This window comes from Schistocerca serialis, chromosome 2, assembly GCF_023864345.2.
Source record: "Schistocerca serialis cubense isolate TAMUIC-IGC-003099 chromosome 2, iqSchSeri2.2, whole genome shotgun sequence".
Classification (NCBI taxonomy): Eukaryota; Metazoa; Arthropoda; class Insecta; order Orthoptera; family Acrididae; genus Schistocerca; species Schistocerca serialis.
Window position 1 is genome coordinate 55,753,698 of NC_064639.1, and position 26,600 is coordinate 55,780,297.

At 40.8% G+C, this 26,600-nt stretch overlaps 1 protein-coding gene across 2 annotated transcripts in view; it reads right to left on the reverse strand.

Annotated features, from left to right (window-relative positions):
* LOC126456757 (uncharacterized) overlaps positions 1-26,600 on the reverse strand; it is a 783,002-nt gene that overhangs the window by 17,616 nt on the left and 738,786 nt on the right. For both annotated transcript variants that reach the window (XM_050092505.1, XM_050092504.1), the window contains 2 exons: positions 26,341-26,550; positions 23,902-24,101 (listed from right to left, as the gene is read on the reverse strand). In XM_050092505.1, the coding sequence (XP_049948462.1) occupies positions 23,902-24,101; positions 26,341-26,550 (410 nt within the window). The remainder of the gene's footprint in view (positions 1-23,901; positions 24,102-26,340; positions 26,551-26,600) is intronic.

Here is a 26,600-nt window from a genome sequence, read left to right on the forward strand (position 1 = left end):
TTTTACGTACTTTATCCTCTGCTGCCTTCACTACTTCATCCCTCAAAGCTACCCATTCTTCTTCTACTGTATTTATTTCCCCCATTCCTGTCAATTGCTCCCTTATGCTCTCCCTGAAACTCTGTACAGCCTCTGGTTCTTTCAGTTTATCCAAGTCCCATCTCCTTAAATTCCCACCTTTTTGCAGTTTCTGCAGTTTTAATCTACAGTTCATAACCAATAGATTGTGGTCAGAGTCCACATCTGCCCCTGGAAATGTCTTACAATTTAAAACCTGGTTCCTAAATCTCTGTCTTACCATTATATAATCTATCAGAAATCTGTCAGTATCTCCAGGCTTCTTCCATGTATACAACCTTCTTTTATGATTCTTGAACCAAGTGTTAGCTATGATTAAGTTATGCTCTGTGCAAAATTCTACAAGGCGGCTTCCTCTTTCATTTCTTAGCCCCAATCCATATTCACCTACTAAGTTTCCTTCTCTCCCTTTTCCTACATTCGAATTCTAGTCACCCATGACTATTAAATTTTCGTCTCCCTTCACTATCTGAATAATTTCTTTTATCTCATCATACGTTTCTTCAATTTCTTCGTCACCTGCACAACTAGTTGGCATATAGACTTGTACTACTGTCATAGGCATCGGCTTCGTGTCTATCTTGGCCACAACAATGCGTTCTCTGTGCTATTTGTAGTAGCTTACCTGCATTCCTATTGTTTTATTCATTATTAAACCTAGTCCTGCATTACCCCTATCTGATTTTGTATTTATAACCCTGTATTCACCTGACCAAGAAGTCTTGTTCCTCCTGCCACCGAACTTCACTAATTCCCAATATATCCAACTTTAACCTATCCATTTCCCTTTTTAAATTTTCTAACCTACCTGCCCCAATAATGGATCTGACATTCCACACTCCGATCCGTAGAACGCCAGTTTTCTTTCTCCTGATAACTATTGGAGATGTCGGACATAAAATCAATGATACGAATGATGGAACTGTCATTAGCTTTAAATCAAACAGTTGCAGCATGCTTACAAGCTAATGAGGAACAATTACAATACATGAATCAGACAGTCGCGAACAGATTTTGGGTCATAAATGAGAAAGTATTTCATCTCGATTGAGTGATGAACAAAAAAATTGACAATGTCTAACTTTGGGGTAATAAACTTTGCAACGACATATCCGAGATAGACAAGAATCTTAGTGGGGCAGAAACAAAGATTTTGGGAGTAGAATGTAAAGTGGGAGGAGTAAGATCTAATTTTAATAACAAAATTCAATCTGTAAAAAATGAACTGGTCACAGACAGAGAGAAAAATGCAAAGTGTTTTGTTAATGTTAACAGACAAATAGATACAGTTTGTGTAAATGTAAAAGCTATAGCTGTAGATCCTGAAAGTAGAGTAGATTCAAAACTAACTGTTGTGAATGATAAAGTGGAAACAGTGAGTAACACAGTAAAGCTCCACGAGTTTGAAACTAAGACAAACATCAGTTAACTAGAAAGTACAATATCAGAGTTGAACTGTAAGTTTGAAATACTTAGCAATGATGTAGCTAAAAAAATTTTTCTATGAACACATGTACCTTATTATCCAATATTCCAGTTGAAAACTTTTCTAATGAGTGTAGTTTACATCCTGTCGACTTTCTGCAGAGTTGCAGGGACAAATTTTTGCCTAATGTGAGTGAAAGTTTGAAAATTATTCCTGTAAAAGTTTTTTGGAGGGGGAATCTTTGTCATGGGCCAGTCAAAATTTTTATATGGACATGTTTTATACAGAATTTGAAACAGAGTTCTTAAAACGATCCTGATCTGAAATTGAACAAGCCAGGATAAAGAGCGAGTTCCTGAATGGACCAAATTATACGGAAACACAGGACTATGAAAAAGTTTTGTAAAAATCAATTGAAGAAACTTGTACATTTGATGAGCTCACACAGATTGATGCTTTAAAGAGAAGGTTGCCAACTGATGTGCAATGGGACCTAGTTTATGGACCAGATGACAACATTGAACAATTTCTAAACTATGGACAAACTAGGCAGAATTATAGACAGAGTGGGGAAACCAAAAACTATTTCAATCACACACTGAGAGGTGGGGGATCATAGTTGTGGAAATACTAATTTTAACAGAAGGGAAAGCAGTAGGTTTAACAACCATAATTTTCATCATAGGGAACAAAGTAGTCACAACAATAACAATTTCCATTAAAGGGAAAACTATAATTTCCATTCAAGAGGACATATGCGAACAAATGGAACAGAAATAATAACAGGGAGTTTGAAAACAGGAACAGGAATTCGCATGAACATAGTGACACCAGGAGTCAAAATGCTATGGGAAGTCATGAAGTAAAAATCTAGCATGCGCTCCACTGTCGGTCCACAAGGTAGGGGCAAAAAGCATAGATAATAGATGGACCAATAACAGTGACTACACTGTACCAAAAGATATATCTGAAGTAATAAGTAGTTATCTTATGAATGTGTACTACACTGTAAACGCAGTAGCTGTTAAGAATGACACCTGTTCCTCATCTAACACTAAAAATGCAGGTAAAAAGAATGAACACAATGGTTTTAATAAAGAGCCAGAGGACGTAATTGACTTAGTTGAATTTTATGTATGGGCTGAAACTTGTGGTTTGTCACAGGACCAGCAGGTTAACAATTTATATGATTTAGGAATTGAATCACTGATGAGGGAACCAGGTGAGCAAAGTGTTGACTCTGATTCAATGAGCAAAGAATTAAATACACTTCGGTGTGAAAGCAAAGTTGAAAGTTTTCAGGAGAGAAAGGTTGATGATTGTAGTATTTGGGAAAATGAAGATTTAATGGTACATGATGATGGTGAGAAATATTTTGTTTGTTTGAATGAGGAAATGGAAGCATCACGTATTGTGGGAGAAACTGATATGGATGTTGTAGATATATCCAAGTATGTTGTTAACAATTTAAGTAGTGTTAATGTCAGTGTCACAACCAATAGGTTCTGTAATCCAACGTCTTATGAAGGAACATGTGTAGATGATAAAGATTCTCTGAACAGAAAAACTGACTGTGCAAGTAGGCTACCATTTACAATGAACAAAGCTGAAGTATTTCTTCATAATATGTGGCTAAATAGTGATGCAATTAGAAATTATAGTAATTTTAGAAAAAATTATTCTTAATATGTCTCAAATTTTATATCCCAATTGTTGGCAAAATACTAATCATATAATTGTTGAACAACTGAAGAATAAATACCTGAGTGATGAACAATGTTATACTGATGAAAATGTTTGGATTAATTGAATTATCAATGCAAGTAACAGTGGTAATGATGTGTATGTTAATGTAATGACAGCAGGTAATAAAGGTGACATTAATATAGGTAATTCTCATTCAGGAAGTCATTGTTTTAGTGAAGTTGAAAATGATTTGTTGTATGAATATGTTCAGTCTGAAAAAGGGGATGGCATATGTACTCCATTTATTAGAGTAAAAGTTGCTACCTGGGCAGGCAAGTGCCAGGAATATCTGCCATACTAAGCAAAAAGCTGAAGTGTGAGAAAGACTACATTGAAATCCTAGTCATTGGGGTGAAAATAAGATGTGCTACAGGAAAACATAGTACAACTGTGAAAAGTCAAATGTTGTCATCTTTTACAATTGAGGGAGTCACATTTACGCATGGATGCCTAATTATACCAGGACTCAGTGAGGACTGTATTCTTGGGATATTGTGAATTAGGAGCGTAGATGCAAGATTTGACTGGGGAGGACAAAAACTTATCATAACAACACCAAATGGGGTATATCTCCATCAAGTTTGTCAGATCAAATACAGTTTTGTGTAATGATAAATTTTATACTATAAATCTTGTAAAGGAGAAAAGATATGTTGACAAAGACATCACAGAACTAGACTGAAGTTAAGTAGATTTCAAAACACTTGTAAACACTATGATTTCAGAAGCTAGTGGTCTAAATGATGGGTAAAAACAGGAACTAGAGTCTTTGTTATGGGAATACAGTGACGTCTTTAGCAACATAGTTAGGCATTACCAATGTACTTTGCTAGTGACACGCCATGATCCATTTTTCATAAAAACTGTACAGTGTGCCCATTGCAAAACATACAGCGGTTGAGAAAGAATTACATAAGATGGAAGTGTGTGGCATTATTTAAAGGATTATCAGCACTTATAATAACCCACTCGTAGCTGTGTCAAAGACAGATGGTGGAGTGAGAATAGTTCTTGACTCCAGGATATAAAATTAATGTCAAGTCTAGACTTAACCTCAGGCTTTCACCAAGAACCTCTGGCACCCAACTTTAGGAAATACACCGCTTTTCTATACAATGGTCACTGCTATCAGTACTGTGTAGTCCCTTTCAGCTTGAACTCATCGGTAGCTTTAGACCATGTGCAAGGGCAGGAATTTGTACCCAAATTAGTGATTTACGTAGATAACATTTTAGTGACTGGACAAGATTGGAATGGGCATGTTGGGCTTTAAAGACAGGTGTGTGAGAAACTTAGAAGAGGGGGAATGACACTAAAACTAGAACAGTGCAAATTTGCAGTACCTGAGTTAAAATTTTTGGGACATGTCATAACAGAAAAAGGAATTTTGGCGGATCCAGGCAAAATTAAAGCTATTTCAGAGTTTCCTATACCCCGTAACAGAAAACAACTGAAATCTTTTTATGGGCTATGTGAATTCTACACAAAATTTTTAAGTAAACAAAGCTTAAATGCACCCTGTCTAAGTAACTTATTAAAGAAGGACACTGTTTGGATATGGAGTAAAGATTGTCAAGAGGCTTTTGATAAAATAAAAAAAAGAACTGAATAAGCAGAACCTGTTACGCAGACCAGATTTCAGTTTACCTTTCTGTTTACATACTGACAGTTGTGATTACGGTTAGGTGCTGAATTACTTTAAAAAAAAAAAAAGTCAATAGTCAATGAGGAGACAGTTCATTCTACAATGGCATTTGCAAGCAGAATGTTATTGAAGCATGAAAAGAACTATACAGTCACATAAAAAGAGTTATTAGCCATACAGCGGTCATTTTCAAAATTCAGGACCTATTTACTTGGACATAAGGTAACAGTGTATTCTGATCATAAGGCCTGAAGCTATTTACAGGAATGCAAGCTCTATCATGATAGGCTAACAAGGTGGGCATTGTATTTACAACAATTCAACTTTGAAATTAAGTATATTAAAGGCTCTGACAACATAGTTGCAGATGCTTTATCAAGGCACCAGTAGGAGGAGAAACAGAAATTTTTGATCAGAATGAAGAAAACAAGTTTAAAATGAATATATTACATGGGGTTACAGATGAAAAAGTTGTTACATCATTGTGTGACAAAATCAGGAGGAGCCAGAACTGTGATACAAATTGGAAATTAATTAAGAGCTATTTAGGGAAAAAGAACTATGAAAAATTAGACAAGTTCTATTTAGGAGAACTGAGGAAGACTTGGACAATTGGAAACTATGCTGGCCTGAAGATGAAGCTGAGGAGTTAATTAGGTACACACGTGAGAGCTATGGTCATTGTGGCATTCAGAAATGTATGCAGAAATTACAAGAAAATATATAATTCTACAATATGGCCAAGATAGTTAGAAAAGAATTGTCAACTTGTGATAAGTGTCAACGAGTCAAAGTAAGTAACAGAAAATGTCAATGTGAAATGCAAAAAATTACTCTTGCACAACCTCTAGACTTAGTTGGTGTTCATTTCTATGGGTCTCTTCCAAGGAGTAGGAGTGGTCACTGTTACACTTTTGTCATGGTGGATGTATTTTCGAAACTAATCAAGTTGTATCCTGTCAGGAAAGCCACAGATAGTTACAAAAGTTGAAAAAGACCATTTCTTAAATGTTGTGAAACCAAAAGCAATCTTGTCGGATAACTGTTCACAGTTTTTGTCAAAAGTATGGAAAGTCTTTGTTGATAAACTGGGAATCAAACATGTTCAAATATCAGTATATAATCCACCATCAAAGCTAGCTGAGAGGTATATGTGCGTGATTGCTCATTTATGTCATACATATTGCAGTCATATACATCCTACATGGTACAACCATGTATGAGACTTTGAAGATGTCATGGACAGCTTGCAAATCCTTCCACAGGATTTTCACCATATGAATTTATGTTTCATCTAAAACCAGAAAACATTATCACTGAACTTGTAGAATTTCCACTGTGCACAATGATGACTATGCGTGAACGTGAAGCCATACTCAAAGAAACCATGATAAAACGGGGAAATTAGAAAAAGACGACACGATAGCAAGATCAAAGCAACCAAGTTTAAAGTTGCAGATTATGTTTTAGTAAAATCACATAAGAAATCAAAAATCTTAACTTCTGAAATAAAGAAATTCTTTGACATCTACACGGGTCCATTCGAGATTGTGGGAAATCCACACCTTAATGCTTCCCAGTTGGTGTATCCTAAATCAATGAAAGTTCTCGGGCTAAGGAATATTGTTTTGTTGAAATTGTATGAACAAAAGGGGTAAGACTATTCTGAGAAAGTTAAAAGGTGACTCAACAAAAGTTTTTCACTGGAAATTATGAAATTTTTATTATTTGTTTAAAATGTAATTTCAGTATGAAATGTTTGCAATGAATTTTCTTTGTGTAATATGCTTATCATGTTAGTTCTTGATATTTCTATATGTTTATGCAATTTGAACGATATTTGATAATGTGTGTAATTTTAGCTTGTGTAACCTTCTCACACCACACTCATTGAGACATCATTTAAAATGCAAACCACTAATCAGCGCTAAATCTGTCTCACAACAATTAACAGTTTCTTTAAATTTTTTAATCTTACAGGCAGAGTCCTAATTACTACACACCTAAGTTGTTGAAATGCCCCACTAAACAAGGGGGAGAATCGTTTTAAGTAAACAACATGAATTACTGTATATTTGTTTCTCAACCACTGCAAAGCATAGGTAGTAACATTTTTCTAAGTTTGATTATATACATATCATCCTAATACTTTCAAACAACCATGAACCTACACATGCACTTTTACTGTGAATATGAACTCTTGTAACAGACTGACTATAGCTTTACTTTTGAAAACAATTTAATTTTTTGTTTATCCTTGGTGTAGGTGTTATAGTTTGTGATAAGACATTTTACACCCAAAATGTTAACGCATTTGTATTACAACTTTATTGAATTTATTGTTAGTTTTTTTTGTTAGTTCAGTTAGTTTCCTTTTTGGACGAGTCCATACCTTTGTAGTATTACTCAGACAGATCCTGTAAACTTCTCTCACTAGATAAACATTACCAGAAGGATAAATATGTATCCTAACCATGTACTTACACACATATATTATGTAACCAAAAGGTGACCTCTGTATTTTATTTTTAGATAACATGGCATTATAATCAACGATGCAATACAAACAGCTAAGCTGTAGAAATGGACTTGCTGCAGTACAAACAGAAATCAAACTTTTAAGGGAGGTCAGCTAAGTGCAGATGGATAATGTGGGACATTACTGTGAGTAGCAAGTAAAGTGGTCAACAAAACAAAGTAAATCAAACCAACAGTCAAACGTTACAACCTTTCAACGGTTTAATGTGAAGTGCTACGACATTATGGACTCGTCTAAGTGAAAACTGTAAATATTCTTTTGTATTTCATTTACCTTAAAATTAACAATCGTATGTTTTCCTTTACTTTGTGTAACACAATTTCAGTGTTAAACCTAATGTCATGCCAATTGCTATGGGCAGCAAGTTAGCAAAATTCAAAGAAAACAGTCCTACCAAAAATTTTAATTTATTTAAAATCATGTTCTTGGCAGTTCCATTATTCTGGTGTCAGAATTTTGTTCGCATGTTCATACTTACAAAATTCTTGGGGGGCTATTGAAATGGAACTGACAAATAGACCTTATTTTGTTACATTATACGCTAATAAAAGTTGTGTTAAAAATCGTTTGCTTAATACGATATTATGATAGGTGTTGCGATCAATAATCGATATTGAAATTGTATGTTCTTTGTTGCTATGATTCTGATCTTTGGCGAGCAACGGGATTTTGGCCACTCGAGTTCTGGCTGCAGTCAAGTGTAGTCGTATTCAAATGTGTGGTTTTTTTCTTCTTCTTCTCTTCTTCTTCTTTTTTTTTTTTTTTTTTCAAACAAACTATGGAATCATGCGTCATGATTTGGTTGGTCCAGTGATAAACAAAAACCCACACCTTTTCTTGCACCCAGAGCATCAGAGAAATCATTGCCTAGACAACGAGAAGCCATATGAACAACGCAGACTCAGCAGCATCTACACAGGAGACACCATGGCCAGCTCTACAAAATACTATTTAGCCATTAGCCACACCATAATAGTGTCCTTATGGAAATAACTTTTGCAGCACAGTAGAGAGAGGGTCATGATACACTCCCAAACTCAACCTCTAGCCACAGGAATATGATCCCTGTGGACCAACCAGGTGCAAGACCTGCCAAATCCACCCACCAACCTCTTCTTGAGGGTGTCTACGTGGACAAGAAAAAAAAGTTCCCGGATTTTTCCCGGATTTCCCGGTTAAAAACACAATTTCTCCCGGATGAAATTGCATATAAAGCAGGTGAAAATACATCCGGGTTAAGTAACAGTATACTTTCCCACGGAGCTATAAAATGTATCAGTCCTTTGAATCATAAAGGTCTTATACCGGCGGAGGACGTCCCACCACTTTAGGAAACGAAATCCTGGAAAAACAATGTGTTTGGAAAATTGTTTGATGCGAGACAATTATTTTGATATTGCGAAAGTATTTACACAAATTCCACAAATTATAGCACGGTAGCTTCCGAAACTCCAAAATAGAGATTGCGTTGAGCGATGCACTTTTGTCAGCCAGTCATAGCTCATGTCACGTGACCTCGCTAGCGAATGATGGCAGTTATTCATAGTACGAGGCCTACGAGAATGACAGGCCGCGGCACCTACGAGAAAGACAGGCCACGGCGGATACGTTACGAAGTTACGCCGAACTCGCTCAACTCAGCTAAGTGCGTTTCTACACCGGTTAACTCGTAAGCAGATGTGTATGTACGAACGAGAATTGCATCGTCTACTGGCATCCACTGTTATTAATCCTACAATGATAGGAAGTCCGTAGGCCTACTAACAGGCTCTAATTTGGCAATTAAAATCATGCCAAAATGATTATCAGTTGCGTAGAAAAGTCGAAGTGTTCTGGCATGAAGAGACTTGTGACATTGCTCAGTAACACATTATGCACATTTTTTTGAAGGTCAATTACACTTTTTGGCATTGATTGCATAATATTTTATCTATGAAAGAACAACATTAAATACGAAAACTAACCTGAAGCTTGGTCTTTTTTTAGCGTGTGTTACATGTTAAGTCATATCAAATACAAATGTGCCGGTAAAATTTTAAATAGTGGCATAAATGACTTATCTTCTGATGGAAATTTACTTTGAAAGTAACGCATCTCAAGCCACTATTCGTAATATTTTCTGGTGATCTGTTAGAAATTTAAACAATTGTGATGTCACGCACATTGAATGCACGTTAGTTGTTACGGATGTACTGCATAATCTTCGACCTAAAGCCTTTGACACTTTTTGGTGTCGGCAAACTGGTCTGTGCATTGTGTAAATTACCCATTTTCTACCCAACTAAACTTTTATTTTGGTGTTATTCTCTGATTTATGTTTTATTGCTGCAGTATTATTCAGCAGTAGTGGACTAAAGTTCTTTGTCAGCGTATCTGATCTTACACGTCAAACATACAAAACTAACTGAAATCTAAAACAATGAAAAATCCCGGAATTCTAAAAAATTCCCGGGTTTTTCCCGAATTTGTCCCAGATGAAAAAATTCCTGGGTTTTTCCCGGATCTCCCGGGCCGTATACACCCTGTTCTTATTTCCAGTCTTGCAAAGGCTTATCCTACCCATCAGTGGTTGGGCCACCTGTGAAAGCAGCCATGTCATTTACCAGCTCTGCTGCAATCATTGCTCAGCTTTTTATACCGGTATGATTACCAACTAGCTATCAATCAGGATGAATGGCCACCACTAAAGTATGGCCAAGAGCAAAGTGAACCACCCTGTGGCAGAACAAGCAGCTGTACATAACAGGCTTGATTTCAATGGCTGCTTCACAACCGAGTCCATCTGGATCCTTCCATCCACCACTAGCTTTTCTCAACTGTGTAGACGGGAGTTACTCTTAGAACACATTCTACCCTTCCAAAAACAATCTGGTCTCAACCTACAGTGACCTTCTTTCTATCCCCACACCCTCCACCCAACTGATCCCACGCCCTCTGTCCAGTCATTACCTCACAATTTACCACCTGCACCCTCATTTCTCACTGTATATTCCTCTCGTCAGTACACCCCCTCCCCCCATCATCCCCTCAACAGCCTTCCAACGCTGCAGTAGAGCTGATTCCTCTTCCCTCAACTGTACCCTGTTATCCCTCCCCCCTTTTCACCATGCTCCAGACTGCTGCTCCCATTTGATGCATTTCTGTTGCACTATGGTTAGAACAGCCAGAGAGAGCAGTCATGAGTTTGTGCATATGAGGTATGCCTCCTCATATGAATGTGTGTGCATTTTTATTTTCTGAAGACGGCTTTGGCCAAAAGCTTATACTAAGCCTTTTTAGCATGCCTTTCCACAACTAAAAGTGTTCTTTAGGGTGTGAGTGGCGATCTATACTTTTAATAATATTGTCTATATTTACAAGAGTGATTTTTTAGTTGACTGAGGCTATCAACTACTTGCTGCCCTAAGGCATGTTAATATAGAGTGGCACAGCTAATTAAGTGCATTAAAATGCCCTACAAATAGAAATTCCTGGACTAGTTGTGAAAAAAGACTAGATAGATAGAGAGAAAACTCTATCCAGCACTATATTAGGTGATGGGTAAATATCATATAGTGTAATACTGAATAGGATGTGCAGCTGGTTTAAAAATCGTGCATGTACTCAAAAGCAGATTGGTCTTACCTCCACAAATCTTTTGAACCCACTCAAATCCATTGCATTATAAGCATGATTTGTCACTGACATTTTTAATGTCCCTTTTCCTTCTGTGTGCTGGAGAATCCGAATGAAAAAATTGAGCACAGAAAACTTTTGAGTACCCTCTAGCTGACCTGAATATTCATAATACAGCCATCATCTAATGTAAGGCATCTTGTGGTTGGCTTTTTTGGACTCATCCTTTGATATTTCATCTTAGCTTCCCTGCAATTTTCTCCTTCCTATTTGCTGGAGTTGAGACTAGGGATGTGGTGCAATGTTTCCTGTTGATTCAGTTCTAACAGGTGTCAAAGCTTTATTAATTGTTTTGCTGATAGCTGCAACTCGGTTTTGGTTAGCAACAGACTCATTTGCAGCTCCAGTTCTATAGGTGCGCATGAATGAACTCTCATTTGCTCATCGGCTCTGGTATGTGTGATCTTACTCTGAATCTATTAAATCCAGCTTTAATGTCACACAGCAAGTATGGTGAGAGCATCATCATTTAATTTTTTCTCTATTCTCTTAAGTGCCATTTAACTGACAAATTACATTTTGGACTTCAATGATTTTCACTATTCCTGATAAATCTATGCGGTGTCTGTGTGGATAATGTCACTACGTGTTCATTTGTTTCGTCAGTCATTCATTCATTCACTGTATTCTACAGATCACACCCAGAAGGGAGAACACTCTTGGATGCAGAAGGTGTCAAGATACATGTTAATGTGAGACAAAAACATCACAGAAACTTAATTTGTATACTGTTTCAACTATAAACTATCACCACACTCCTTAATGCCACTCACAGTTACACCATCTAAATTTAATTGAGAGCATAAGAAAACCTGCTACTTTTAAAAAAGCGGTTGCCTCCTCAGTTATATGATACATAGTTACTGTTTATCTGCTATTAGTAGCTAAATATTTACTTTATTACTGTAGTATTTAAAAAAAGTGCCTATAAAAACTGACTCTTATAGATAGTACATATTGTCTGTTACACAGCTTAATGAAAAGTACTTCTACTTGCTAAATAGCTAATAGAAATTGTAAATTCCTGAATGTAGATATCCAAACAATTTGTAGAAAAAGTCATTAATAAGTTATGCCATTGTTCTTTTACTGGTAGGGATTCCTAGTTTCTTACTGTACATAGACAGAAGCTTTTTGAATACCTTACCAATAGTGTTCGTAACACCAGTCTGAATCCTGAACAAGGAAGCAAAGTCCACATGAAAACATATTAAAAGACATCTTCTATACACCATGAGCTGCACTAGAAATGTTTTGTTTGCCAAAACTAGTTTTCAGGTTTATAATACATGATCAGTGGCATATGGTACAGAGAAACAGACAACTATGTTCACTAACATAGTACACAGTTAGTTATATATATTACTGCTGTCAAATTTTAGGCAGCGACTATTCTTGATAATGTTTTATATAACTGTTATATACAGTAAACATGGAACTAACAGGTCATGGACTCTACAATAGCTGTCTTTTACTATTTCTAAGATCACTAAGATATGTCTGCTAGATGCATTCATGTATAAATTACAATTTTTGACAACTGGCATGTGAAGGTAGAATACACAAAAGATATAAGACTGCAAAATAATCCAACACATCATGTCACATTAGACAATTTTTACATGCAGGATGTAGACTCCAAGCCAAACTTATTCAGTTAAAACATTGTTGAAATTTTGTATATACATCTTATTCTGTAACTCAATTTGTTCATTAAGCATATTGTCTTGTTGTTTTTCATTTGTATGAATACTTCAATTTCTTCTAGAATATTTAATAAGGTGCCTTTTTGTGCTTTGTGGGAAATGGTGATGTTTTGTTAATGTCATTAGCAGGATGCCTGTATTCTCTTCAGTGAGCATTGAATGCAGAGGAATTGGCTTCTAACATTAGTTATGTTCTCTAAATCTTTTTTTTTTTTGAAGCTCTTCCCTTTTTGCCCCACATAAATTTATCACAATCACTACATGTTACTTTATACACCCCTAGGCAACTGAAGCCTTCACAGACTGTAATTGTCCTCCCAACCTTGTGCAAAAACAAATCTCCCACACCTTATCTTTCCAGTCTCACGCCACCTCCCAAAGTACCACTGTCCGGTCACAGAGGAGGATTCCCTCAAAACTCAGTACCACCCAGGACTGGAACAACCGAATTACATTCTCCGCCAGGGTTTCGACTATCTCTCACTGTGCCCTGAAATGAGAAATATCCTGCCCACTATCCTTCCCACCCCTCCCACAGTGGTATTCCACCGTCCACACAATATACTCGTCCATCCCTACACAACCCTTGCTCCCGACCCCAAACCTCAATAGCTGGTACCCCTGTAATAGACCTAGTTGTAAAACCTGTATCATACATCCTCCCACCACCACCTACTCCAGTCTGGTCACAAACGTCACCTATCCCATCAAAGACAGGGCTACATACGAAACCAGTCACGTGATCTACGAGCTAAGCTGCGGCCACTGTGCTGCATTCTTCGTGGGCACGACAACCGACAAGCTGCCTGTCGGCACGTATGGCCACTGACAAACTGTGTCCGAGAAACGAGTGGACCACCATGTTGCCGAGCATCCTGCCAAACGTGACATCCTTCATTTCAACAATGATTGCTTCTCAGCCTGTACCATACGGATCCTTCCCACCGAGACCAGCTTTTCTCACTTGCACTGGTCGGAACTCTCCTGCATGCCCGTAACCCTCCTGGCCTCAACCTCTGTTAGTCACTGTCCTCGCCCAATCGGCCCCTTCCCTGTTCCCATTCCAGCAGTACACAGCCCCCATTCCACCATCACAGCCAGTCTTGTTACTTCTCTCCTTTCCCACCACCCCTCCCCCTACCCAGCACTTCACTGTCTGCCACTCCTACCCTACTATCCCTCCCCTTCCCAGCCTCCTCCATACCCCCACTCAGTCACCACTCACATCGTGCACCGGTGCTGCTGCTCGCAGTGTGGCCTCTGTTGCACAGGACTTCTGTCAGGTATGTGCGAGTTGCATTTGCATGAGTGTGTACGTATGGGGGTGTGTGTGTCTGTCATCTATTTTTGACAAACGTCTTACTGGCCGAAAGCTTCATTTGTGACAGTCTTCTTGTTGTGCTTATCTGCAACTCAGTGTCTCCGCTGTATGGTGAGTAGAAACTTTCCTTTTTATAATATTGTTTATACACCCCTAACATGTTATATATTTGCCTCTTATCAATAATGTGCATAAAAGAGATCTTACATTGTTCTCTGTTCTGAAGCTGATTTGCAGTCTAGTTTTTCAAAACGAATGACTCATTTTGTCAGAAATGTGATCCCAGTACAGTAATGTTATAAACTTACCTTTTTCTACTTGCTTGCTCTTTTCTAATGTAATCTGACTTCTACTCCTACTATGTTCTTTTTGGTTTTGTGTGTGTGTGTGTGTGTGTGTGTGTGTGTGTGTGTGTTTTGGGCCTTAGCCAATGTGAGAGGCTACCTTCTCCAGTGTATGTAATTTAGCATTAATACCTTGTTTATAGGGTATTTGATTAACATGTCAATTGCTGAGTGGCAAAATAACTGTTTATAGGATTGTGGATGGTAATAACAGCTGTGAGTTATGCAGTCAGATGTAGTGGGTTTCCGGAATATGTTGAAAAGGTGGGTACCTCCTTCTCTTTTAACTGTGAGGTCCAAAAAGTCAGTACTCCCATTTTCTACATGTTCTATGGTGATGGTAATGTTCTTATGTAACTCACTAAGTCATTGGTAACACGTATTAGCTTCCTCAAGAGTGCCATCAAACAAGATTAGTGCATCGTCTCTATAACGGCAACAGTATATGACTTTTTAGTCAGGTCTTCCCCCCCGCCTCCCCCCGGGGGTTAGAACAGGCCCGTGGTATTCCTGCCTGTCATAAGAGGCAACTAAAAGGTGGCTCGCACATTTCAGCCTTTATGTGATGGTCCCCTGCAGGGTTTGACCTCCATATTTCCAAATTTTCCTGAAGAGCGAGCCAATTAGCGAAGGGCACCTTACATGGTGCATCGTGTCCACAGTATGTCGAGATCTTTAGCCCAATTTCTCATCGTCGAATTGCAGTCATGCTCATTCTCCATCTCTCGGGTGAGGATATATTTCTGGGTGCGGTTTCTGCCACGCACTATGCAGTGTCGTTTTCTGCACCGCCGCCGCCGATGACCGTAGGCTTCTTTGCACCTGATATCCGACACGGTAGCCAGTCCGTTGTGGTGGGGTCGCCATGTACCCAGTTGGTTGTAGCCGCCTGACAACACAGGGATCGCTCTGCTGATGCCTCTGCCATTAACTCCCCACGTATGCCAAGGAGTAGATGCCTCTCTCCCTGGGGCATCGGACTCACAGCAACGGCCATCCTGCGAGGTGGCCTGCTGCTGCTGGGTGGTGCCTGTGGGGAGGGGGCTAGGTCAGAGTGGGTGGCATCAGGGGGGATGACGACACGTACATCTTCTCTTGCTGGTGGCCAGCTGCCAGCAGTCTCTAAGCGTTCTAGGGGTCACTTTAATGCAAACACATATGACCCCAAATCGTTTCCCTCTCTGGCCACACGAAGGGAGGAATGAAAGGCAAAGAATGGCAGCGAAGCGTATTTGCCCCGCTACCTAGTATGTATGAGAGCTGATGGGGAATCCTTTGTGTCCATGAACCCTCAGTTCTTTGTAAAGCATTTAGAGGACAAGTTTGGGGAGGTGGAGGGCTTGTCTAAAATGCACTCAGGTCAGTTTTGATAAAAACAGCATCCTCTGCCCAGTCACGGGCATTTCGTGCTTGTGACATGTTGGGGGATGTTTCAGTTACCATCGTGCCCCATAAAAGTTTAAATATGGTCCTGGGTATTATATTCCACAGGGACCTTTCCTTGCAGTCTCATGATGAGCTGTGTGCCAATTTAGAGTGGCGAGGTGGTCATTTCGTCCGGCACGTTCATCGGGGTCCGTGGGATAATCAGGTTGCCACCGGTGCCTTCATCTTGGGCTTCGATGGTGATACATTGCCTGAGAAGATCGAGGTGATGGTCTACCGCTGTAATGTCAAGCCCTATATCACTCCCTCGATGCAGTGCTTTAAGGGCTGGAAGTTCAGCCATATGTCTTCCCACTGTACTTCCAGCCTCACATGTCAAGGTTGCGGATGTCCATCAAATCCCAAAACACCATGTGCCCCGCCTCCCATCTGCGTCAACTGCAGAGAGCTTCATTCACAGTGCTTGCCGGACTGGAGGATTTTACAGAAAGAGCAGAAAATCATGGAATATAAGACCCTGGACCGACTGACCTAGACCGAGGCCAAGAGGAAATACAAATGACTCCATCCCATGTGAATGACTTCCTCTTATGCCACCACTACAACAACAGTGATAGTTCCATCAGTTCAGCGAATTCCAGTCAGCTCCCCGAGCCATAAGACTACACCTGCCCCCTTGACCGTGGGGGGCACTACCCTCCCTGTTGCTCCTGCACCACCTACTTCAGGAACAAACCCCCCACCCATTGGGAACGTCCGTCCCCACTTCTAAGCCGGAGAAGCATCAAACTTCTTTCGCTCCTCTCGCTCAAAAGGGGTCCCTAGGGTCCCCCCCTTCCCAGGTTTCCACCAGTGGGAAGGATGATGCCCACCAGTAGCATAAGTGCCCACAAGCAGCTGGTCATAGAGCTTCACGATCTTCCTCAGTCCTGGAGACTGAATCAGTGAAACACTCCCAGCCAGTGAAACACTCCCAGCCAATGAAACCCAAGGAGCAGTGAGGACAGTCCAAGAAGAAGACCTCTAAGTCCAAGGAACTTGCGGTGACAACCACTCCACTGCAATCTACAAGCTCTGCATCTGAGGATGGGGTGGAGATTCTGGCATCCACTGAGGACCTAGATCTCACTGGAGCCTCAGACACCAAGGAAGTCGATTGCACGGGTACGCAATCGGTGGCAGCAGGTGCTCCACCCTCTGAGACTATCGGGGTTATTATAAGATGGTGGTGGTGAGTGTTTAACGTCCCGTCGACAACGAGGTCATTAGAGACGGAGCGCAAGCTCGGGTTAGGGAAGGATTGGGAAGGAAATCGGCCGTGCCCTTTCAAAGGAACCATCCCGGCATTTGCCTGAAACGATTTAGGGAAATCACGGAAAACCTAAATCAGGATGGCTGGAGACGGGATTGAACCGTCGTCCTCCCGAATGCGAGTCCAGTGTGCTAACCACTGCGCCACCTCGCTCGGTTATTATAAGAATCAAGCAGCTTACGAGAGGGTATCTGGTGGAGTCAGTGTCTATGTCCTTAACTCTCTTCAAACAACTTTACAGGCTGTCGGTGTTCAGGTGTGGATGCCTCAGGCTGTTACTGTCTGTGGTCTCTATCTTCCACCAGATGGTGATGTCCCACAGCATGTATTGACTGTGCTGACAGCCCAATTGCCACCACCTTTTCTGTTATTGGGTGACTTTATTGCCCATAAACCTTTGTGAGGTGGATTGGTGGCAACAGGCCGAGGCACTGTCGTTGAGCAAGTGTTGGCACAGCTCGACCTTTCTCTTTTAAATAATGGTGCCTCCACACATTTCAGTGTGGTGCATGGCACATACTCAGCCATCGACCTTTTGGTCTGCCGCCCTTGCCTTCTACTGTTTGTCCAATGGAGTGTGCATGATGACTTGGGCAGTAGTGACCACTTTCCGAGCTTTCTGTCACTGCCCCAGCGTCACTCACCTGGGCGCCATCCCAGATGGGCTTTGAATAAGGCTGGCTGGGACTCATTCGCCTCAATTGCCACTCTTGTGCCTCTTTCTCATGGCGCCATTGATGTGGTGGTTCACACGGTCACCAGTGGCATCATTTCTGCCGTGGAATCTGCAATTCCCTGTTCTTCCGGCTCTGCGCCTTGGTGGTCACCGGAGATCGCTGAGGTGATTAGAGATCGTTGGCAGGCCCTCCAGCATCATAAGCGGCACCCATCATTGGAACACCTCATTACCTGTAAACGGCTCCGTGCCCGAGCGCAACGCCTTATTTGCTGATGGAAGCAAGAGTGCTGGGAACGGTATGTCTCCACCACTGGCACCCGTACCTCTCCATCGCAGGTTTGGTGCAAGATTAGGCGACTATGGGTATCAGACACCCATCAGTGTACCTGGGCTTTCCCTAAATGGAGCAGTCTGAACTGAATCAGACACGATTGCAAAACTCTTAGCAGAGGATTATGCTCAGAGTTCTGCTTCTATGAATTACCCACTGGCCTTCTGTTCCCTGAAAGAGAGGTTGGAAAGTCAGAGCCCTTCATTCTATATGCGCCACCCCAAATCGTACAATGCTCCATTGAGTGAGCGGGAATTCCAAAGTGCCCTAGCCGCTTGCCCTGATATGGCTCCCAGATTGGATCGCATCCACTATCAGATGCTCAAACATCTCTCGGTGAACTGCCAGCGACACCTTCTCGACCTTTTCAAATGTATCTGGGTTGAGGGTGAGTTCTCCTCTCAATGGCAGGAAAGCATTATCATCCCAGTGTTGAAGCCTGGCAAGAACCTCCTGGAGGTGGACAGCTAGCGCCCCATTAGCCTCACCAACATTAATGTGCTAGTTACTCGAATGCATGGTGAGCCGGAGGTTGAGTTGGCTACTTGAGTCTCAGGGCTTTCTGGCTCTGTCCCGGGGTGGGTTCCTTAAGGGTCACTCTGCCATCGATAATCTAGTCTGACCGGAGTCTGCCATCTGCACAGCATTTGCCCGCCGTGAGCATCTGGTTGCCATCTTCTTTGACATGCAGAAGGGATACGATACGATGTGGTGAAATCACATCCTCACCACGGTTCATGGGTGGGGTCTTAGGGGCCTGCTCCTGCTTTTTACTCAAAATTTTTTGTCACTTTGCTCCTTCCACGTGCAAGTTGGTTCCTCCCATAGTTCCTCCCGAGTCCAGAAGAATGGGGTCCTGCAAGGCTGTCTTGAGTGTCTGCCTCTTTTTAGTTGCTATCAATGGGCTAGCTGCAGTTGACTGCGAACCTCTTGCCATGGTGGAGACGCATTGGTTTTTGGGCTTGCTTTTTGATGCCCAGTCGACTTGGCTCCCTCATATTTGGCAGCTTAAACAAATGTTGTGGCGCCATCTTAACACTCTTTATTGCTTGAGTCACACCAGCTGGGGTGCCGATTGGTCTACCCTTCCACGACTGTATCAGGTGTTGATTCAGTCTCGTCTCAACTATGGGAGGCTGGCTTACAGTTCGGCATCACCTTCCGCATAGCAGTTGCTCGACCCCATACTTTCACTGCGGGATCCGACTCCCAACTGGAGCTATCTGCACAAGCCCTATAAACAGCCTTCTTGTAGAGGCTGGTGCCCTTCCATTGCGACTACTGGCCGCTTATGCTGCACATGTTTGTAGCTTGCCTGGGGATCCAAATTACCATCTCATGTTCCCCAACTCCGTCATCCAACTTCGAGAATGGTGGCCCCAGTCAGGGTGTACAATCATGGTTTGCGTCCGGGCTCCTCTCTCTGGGCCTGAGTTTTTCCCTCTCTCTTTTCCGGGTCCATATACATAGACCCCTGTGGTGTGTGCCCCACCCATGCCTTCGGCTGGATTTGGCACAGGGCCCAAAGGACTCAGTCCCTCCTGAGCCCTCCACCACCGCTTTCTTTCCATCCTTGCCGCATTTGACGGCTCTGACGTGGTCTATACCGACGGTTCGATGGTCGCTGGTCATGTGGGTTATGCTCTTACTCTTGGGGATCATTCTGAACAATGCTCATTGCCGGCTGGCTGCAGTGTTTTCACTGCCGAGCTGGTCTCTTGCGCCCTAGAATATATCTGCTCATGCTCAGGTGAATCCTTCGTTATCTGTAGTGACTCCCTGCGCGGTTTACAAGCTATCGACCAATGTCTTCCTCACTCTCATCTGGCGATGGCTATCCAGGAGTCCATCCGTACTCTTGCTCATTGCGGATGCTCCGTGGTTTTTATGTGAACCCGAGGACATGTAAGCATCCTCGGTAATGAACGTGTTGACACAGCCAAACAGGCTGTCGGTGCACTGGCTTTGGAGATTGGCCTTTCGGAGTGTGATCTCCGTTCAATTATTCGGCAGAAGGTCCTTGGTACCTGGCATGATGAATGGTGCACCCCACCTTCACCCAACAAACTTCGGATTGTCAAGGAGACTACCGGTGTGTGGCACTCCTCTTTGTGGGCCTCTCGCAAGGACTCTGTTGTACTCTGCCGGCTGCACATTGGCCACACCTGGATGACGCACGTTTATTTATTGCACCGAAAGGACCCACCTCTCTGTCGCTGTGGTTCAGCATTGAGTGGTCCACATTTTGTTGGACTGTCCGCTTTTAACTGCACTTAGGCAGAAGTTTGTGCTGCCCGATATGCTCCCTGCAATTTTAAAGGATGATGCTCCCATGGCAGGCTTAGTTTTGAGTTATATCCACGCAGGGGGCTTTTATCGCTCGATTTGAGGGTTTGTCTCTTTCTTTTGTGTTGAGTCTGGCCTTTGGTATACGGTTTTAGATTGGGCTTTTTAATGTGTCTCTTGGTGTTTGGCTTTTCCTTTTTTTGTTTCCATGGTTGGCAAACCACTGTAACACTGTGTGTTTTTAATTCCTCTTTTCTGGTCTTTGTCTATGTCTTTCTTGTTCCGTATCATCCCTTGTCACCTCCACTGCTTGTTTTTGTTCCTTGTGGGTATTCCACAATCGTGGAAAAAGGGACCAATGGCCTTTGTAGACTAGTCCCTTCAACCTCCACAAACCAACCAACCAGTCAGGACACTGGAATTTTGAAAAAAAATTGTTTTTGATATGATCTAAAAATGTGTTCCTGACAGGCAGTTCCCCATAGGTAGGCCTTCTGTTTGTTCATGGGAAAATAGTTCTGTGGCAGAACTAATTCAGTTAGGTCATGTGATTCATCACTTTTTTAAATTCATTTTATTGAATACTGAATAAGTTCATTTTTGATAATGGATACAGTTTCAGCTATCAGGATGTTGGTGTACATATTAGTGACATCTAATGAGAAGAATCTGCCATTAGTTGATCTGATTTATCGGTTCTACTGAGTTTTTAATTGTGAACATTTTCTCAGACAGATAATTGTGGTTAATGATAAGCTTCAGTTTTTTGCTTAATAAATATATTGTATTGTTGATACAATTACAACTGGTCTGACAGGGCCATGTTCTTTGTGAATCTTGGATTGGGATCACAGTTTGGGTCATTTTCTCTATTAGTAAGCAGAAATCTACACATGGGTAGAGCTTTCTACGCTCATGCTTGATATTTATTATTGAGATCCCTATTGATATGCATAAGCCATTTGTATTGAAGAAGAGTATGGTTTTGGATATATTCCGTTTTTTGTTTTTCATAAGAACAACTGTATTCTATTCATTTGCCTCGCCATAGTATTATGGGCAATTCATTTTTGTTAATATTATGTGAACTCTGCAATAACATTTGCTTTCATTTTTTATGTATATTATTTTTGCTGTATCTGTCAATAGTCTTGGCTGCTTTGCTTGTAATACTATTCTGTTCAACAATTGGAATTTTTGGGCCATCTGATGCTACTTTAATATGGCCTATCATAGATACAATATTACTGGATTTTGGTTCGTGAGCTGATTTATAGCTAAATCCCTGACATAGTAAGCTGTGTTTTTTTGCACTCAGGTCTACACTTGATGGTTTGACAGCTCTGTCATAAAACTTTAAATTATTAATGCTATTCTTTTTTTCTAAGCATTATTGTTAAATAAGAGTGCTTGAAATTTCTTTTGGTGTCTCTTTCTGATCTCTTGCCATCATTTTTCTACAAAATTGTTGACTGCTCTTAAAGTGACACTGATCTGTAGTTTAAATAATTATATGGCTGCATCTCACAAATATATATAATTATGATCTTAGAAAGAACAAATGACACCTATTTTAGACTCCTTGACTTGTCAGTTCCATGTTTACTCTACACGTCACACATTATGAAGAATAATCACGGCCTAAAGTTTGACAGCAGTAATTAATGTACATAACAAACAGTGTGCTATATTATGAAAAGGAAAGTCGTCACTTACCAGAAGAGCTTCTGTAAAGTTTGGAAGGTAGGAGACGAGATACTGGCAGAAGTAAAGCTGTGAGTACCGGGCGTGAGTTGTGCTTCGGTAGCTCAGATGGTAGAGCACTTGCCCACGAAAGGCAAAGGTCCCGAGTTCGAGTCTCGGTTGGGCACACAGTTTTAATCTGCCAGGAAGTTTCATATCAGCGCACACACCGCTGCAGAGTGAAAATCTCATTCTGTTCTACCCATTCTTCTTCTACTGTATTTCTTTCCCCCATTCCTGTCAGTTGTTCCCTTATGCTCTCCATGAAACTCTGTAAAACCTCTGGTTTAGTCAGTTTATCCAGGTCCCAGCTCCTTAAATTCCCGCCTTTCTGGAGTTTCTTCAGTTTTAATCTACAGTTCATGATCAATAGATTGTGGTCAGAGTCCACATCTGCCCCTGGAAATGTTTTCCAATTTAAAACCTGGTTCCTAAATCTCTGTCTTACCATTATATAATTTACCTGGAAGCTTCTAGTATCTCCAGGGTTCTTCCATGTATACAACCTTCTTTCATGATTCTTGAGCCAAGTGTTAACTATGATTAAGTTATGCTCTGTGCAAAATTCTACCAGGCGGCTTCCTCTCATTTCTTAGCCCTAGTCCATATTCACCTACTATGTGTCCTTCTCTCCCTTTTCCTACTATCTAATTCCAGTCACCCATGACTATTAAATTTTCGTCTCCCTTCACTACCTGAATAATTTCTATTATCTCATGATACATTTCATCAATTTTTTCATCATCTGCACAGCCAGTTGGCATATAATCTTGTACTACTGTAGTAGGTGTGGGATTCGTGTCTATCTTGGGCACAGTAATGCGTTCACTATGCTGTTTGTAGTAGCTAACCCGCACTCCTATTTTTTTATTCATTATTAAACCTACTCCTGCATTACCCCTATTTGATTTTGTATTTATAACCTTGTATTAACCTGACCAAAAGTCTTGTTTCTCCTGCCACTGAACTTCACTAATTCCCACTATATCTAACTTTACCCTATCCATTTCCCTTTTTAAATTTTCTAACCCACCTGCCCGATTAAGTGATCTGACATTCCATGCTCCGATCCGTAGAACGCCAGTTTTCTTTCTCCCGATAATGACGTCCTCTTAAGTAGTCACCACCCGAAGATCCGAATGGGGATCTATTTTACCTCCGGAATATTTTACCCAAGAGGACGCCACCATCATTTAATCATACAGTAAAGCTGCATGCCCTTGGGAAAAATTACGGCTGTAGTTTCCCCTTGCTTTCAGCCATTCGCAGTACCAGCACAGCAAGGCCGTTTTGGTTAGTGTTAGAAGGCCAGCTCAGTCAATCATCCAGACTGTTGCTCCTGCAACTACTGAAAAGCCTGCTGCCCCTCTTCAGGAACCACACGTTTGTCTGGCCTCTCAACAGATACCCCTCCATAGAGGTTGCACCTACGGTAAGGCTATCTGTATCATTGAGGCACACAAGCCTTCCCACCAACAGCAAGGTCCATGGTTCATGGGTGGCCCAAAACCTAGGATTAGGTATTTCACTATGTGTGTATCAACTGAACTGGAATTTCAGCTACTGGTGGTAAGATTCAACCTTTCACTAGAGAATAAAAATCAAAGTAACAATAAAAGTAAGTGAAAGACTTGTCAATTTTTGCTTTTCTCAGCTTATTTCAAATGCTCAGAAAGAAGCTTACCCTGTTCGCTTTTCTTGCTTGCGGCCAGTGACCGATGTCCTGCTGCGAGGATTGAAGGCAGACACTTCCAGGTATGGAGAGTGTACCTGGATATTTCCACGTGGTGCGTAAACTGGTCCTAATAGATCAGGTGCTCCTGTACCTAGTTCTACACATCTTATCATGTCTGTGTAGCGTGACAAGTCTACTGACTGGTGGGCCTAATGAAAGAAAAATGCAAATCAGTAACTACTGCAAGAAATGCCTAGACAAAATCATATCATCAGTGTACTGTGTATGTATTTAACAACAGACACTCCAGGTTGAAATATCAACAATATAAGGAAAAGATTGACTGCTACCACCACAAAGATGGCACATTGAGTTGCAGACAGGTGCAACGAGAAGACACTTACACATTAGCTTTCAGCCAAAGTCTTCATCAGAAAAGGAAAAACACACAAACATTCAAAAATGGTTCAAATGGCTCTAAGCACTATGGGACTTAACATCTGAGGTTATCAGTCCGCCTAACTAACCTAAGGACATCACACACATCCATGCCAGAGGCATGATTCAAACCTGTGACTGTAGCAGCAGCACAGTTCCGGACTGAAGCACCTAGAACCGCTCGGCCACAGCGGCCAGCCACACACATTCATTCATGCAAGCAAGCACACCTCACACATACTTGACCACGATATCCAGTGTACCATTCTGAGCTGCCAGAGATGGCAGTCATGTGTGCATAAGATGTGCTTGCTTGTGTGAATAAATGTGTGTGTGTGTCTCGTTTTCTGATGAAAGTTTTGGCCAAAAACTTATGTGTAAGTGTCTTTTTGTTGTGTCTATCTGCAACTCAATGTGTCATCTTTACAGTGAGTAACAATCTGTCTTTTCCTTATATTGATGTATGTACACACACACATAAAAACTCATAGAAACATAGGCAGCACTGAGAGCAGATTATTCAAGTTGTAATGCCATTGAGAATTTTAATAAAATTAAATGCAGAATATAATTTAACTGGATAATCCTCAACAATCAGTCTTTCCTTCTCATCCTGTGAGATAAGTCTCCCCTGACCCACAGTTCTGGGTGACTTTCCCAAAATCTATCACTCTCCTAGACCTCTCCAGACCTTTTCCTTCACCCCTCCTCCTTCCCCTTCCACCCTTCTGCCTGAAGAAGGAGCCACTGCCTATGGAAGCTTGCCTAATTGAAACCTTCTTTTATGTGTGTGTTTTCCCACTGCTTGGTGAGTAGATTTTTTTATCTATAAAATTAAATTATTTTGTTAAAAATTAATTGTTTTTGTTGTTATAAAGGCAGAATATAGTTAGAAGTGTGATGAGAGTCAAAAATGAAATAGGAGGAATAAAAATAGAAAAAAAGTAGAAGCTGCAAATTAAAATGCTGAAAAGGGCATATATCAGTTAGAGGACAAAACCCAACAGAAAAAATGGCAACATTAATGCAAAAGACAAATCATGAGAAGCTCATGTTGGCAGGGGAGACAACATCAAGATTTAACTGCGTGTAATTGAAAAGGTAGTGTGACAAATACTGAACTAACAGGCAGGGGGTGAATGCTGCAGAAGACAAACCAGTGGGAAAGAAGAAGTTTAACAGAAGGGGTCATCGCTAGATAGAGTAGTAAAGTGGAACATCAATGACAGACTGGCTTTTCATTTAGAGTGGTCAGAATATAATATCTCTTCATCATTGTTTCTCTAAATATGATCACAGTGTTGGTATTCCACACTTTATATGAAAATCTAAATTCCTAAATCATTTTCTAATGAAGTCATGCTGGTTATTCCCTTAGTTTTGTTAATACAGGGCACTGTTTCTTCAATAACCACATCACAGTCATTAATTACTTCACTGAAATTATACAAAGATTCAATACAAAAGGTAACACATCTATGAATACCTCATATCATATATTTCCCAAAACTTTAATTTACCATTCATTAAATATAGCTTCAACCAAAGATGGAAAAAAGTTCTTCTTGCAATGCACGAAAACAAAGAATAATTCTCAGAGAACCAAATACCTTCATCTACTGAAATAGAGGTAAAGGCTGAAGGAAATAAGACTATTCAGTGAAGTCAGAGACTAATAGTGTCAAAAGTTAACATTTCCACCTTTTGGTTGTGTCTGATGTTGAAGGTTTTCAATCTGCAACTTTCTTTAGTTTGTTCTTGGAGGCAAATCTTTAAGTTTATAAATTATATTTTAAAAGTTATTGTTGAACAGCTTCTCTTAGTGAATCTTGTGTTCAGCAAGTTACTTAGTACGAGTGTACAATACATAAAAAGCTTGTTCACTTCTTTCTGTGAATTGAAGTTCCACTTGTTTCCAAACTTTTATTAACTTTTTTAAATTAAATATACAATTGTGAAAATTATACATTGCCAAAACTACTTCACACCCACTACCGTGTTCGAACCAACCTCTAAGCGAAACTTAGTGTCCGAATCGTCGAGTGGTGTCAGAAAGTCGAGACTGAAGATATCTGTATACATACAGCCGGCTAAGCCGGCCCAGTCACCCGCTGTAAGACCTCGCCCTTCCCAGAACTCCTCTTCAGTGTTAGGTATCCGCCGCAGGACGTGGCTCGGATAAAACCTTTCTAACATGAGAGCTGCTTGCTGGATAGCGATCTGGAATATACATTGAAAATACAATTATTAAAAAATGTTGCCAGAAAAAA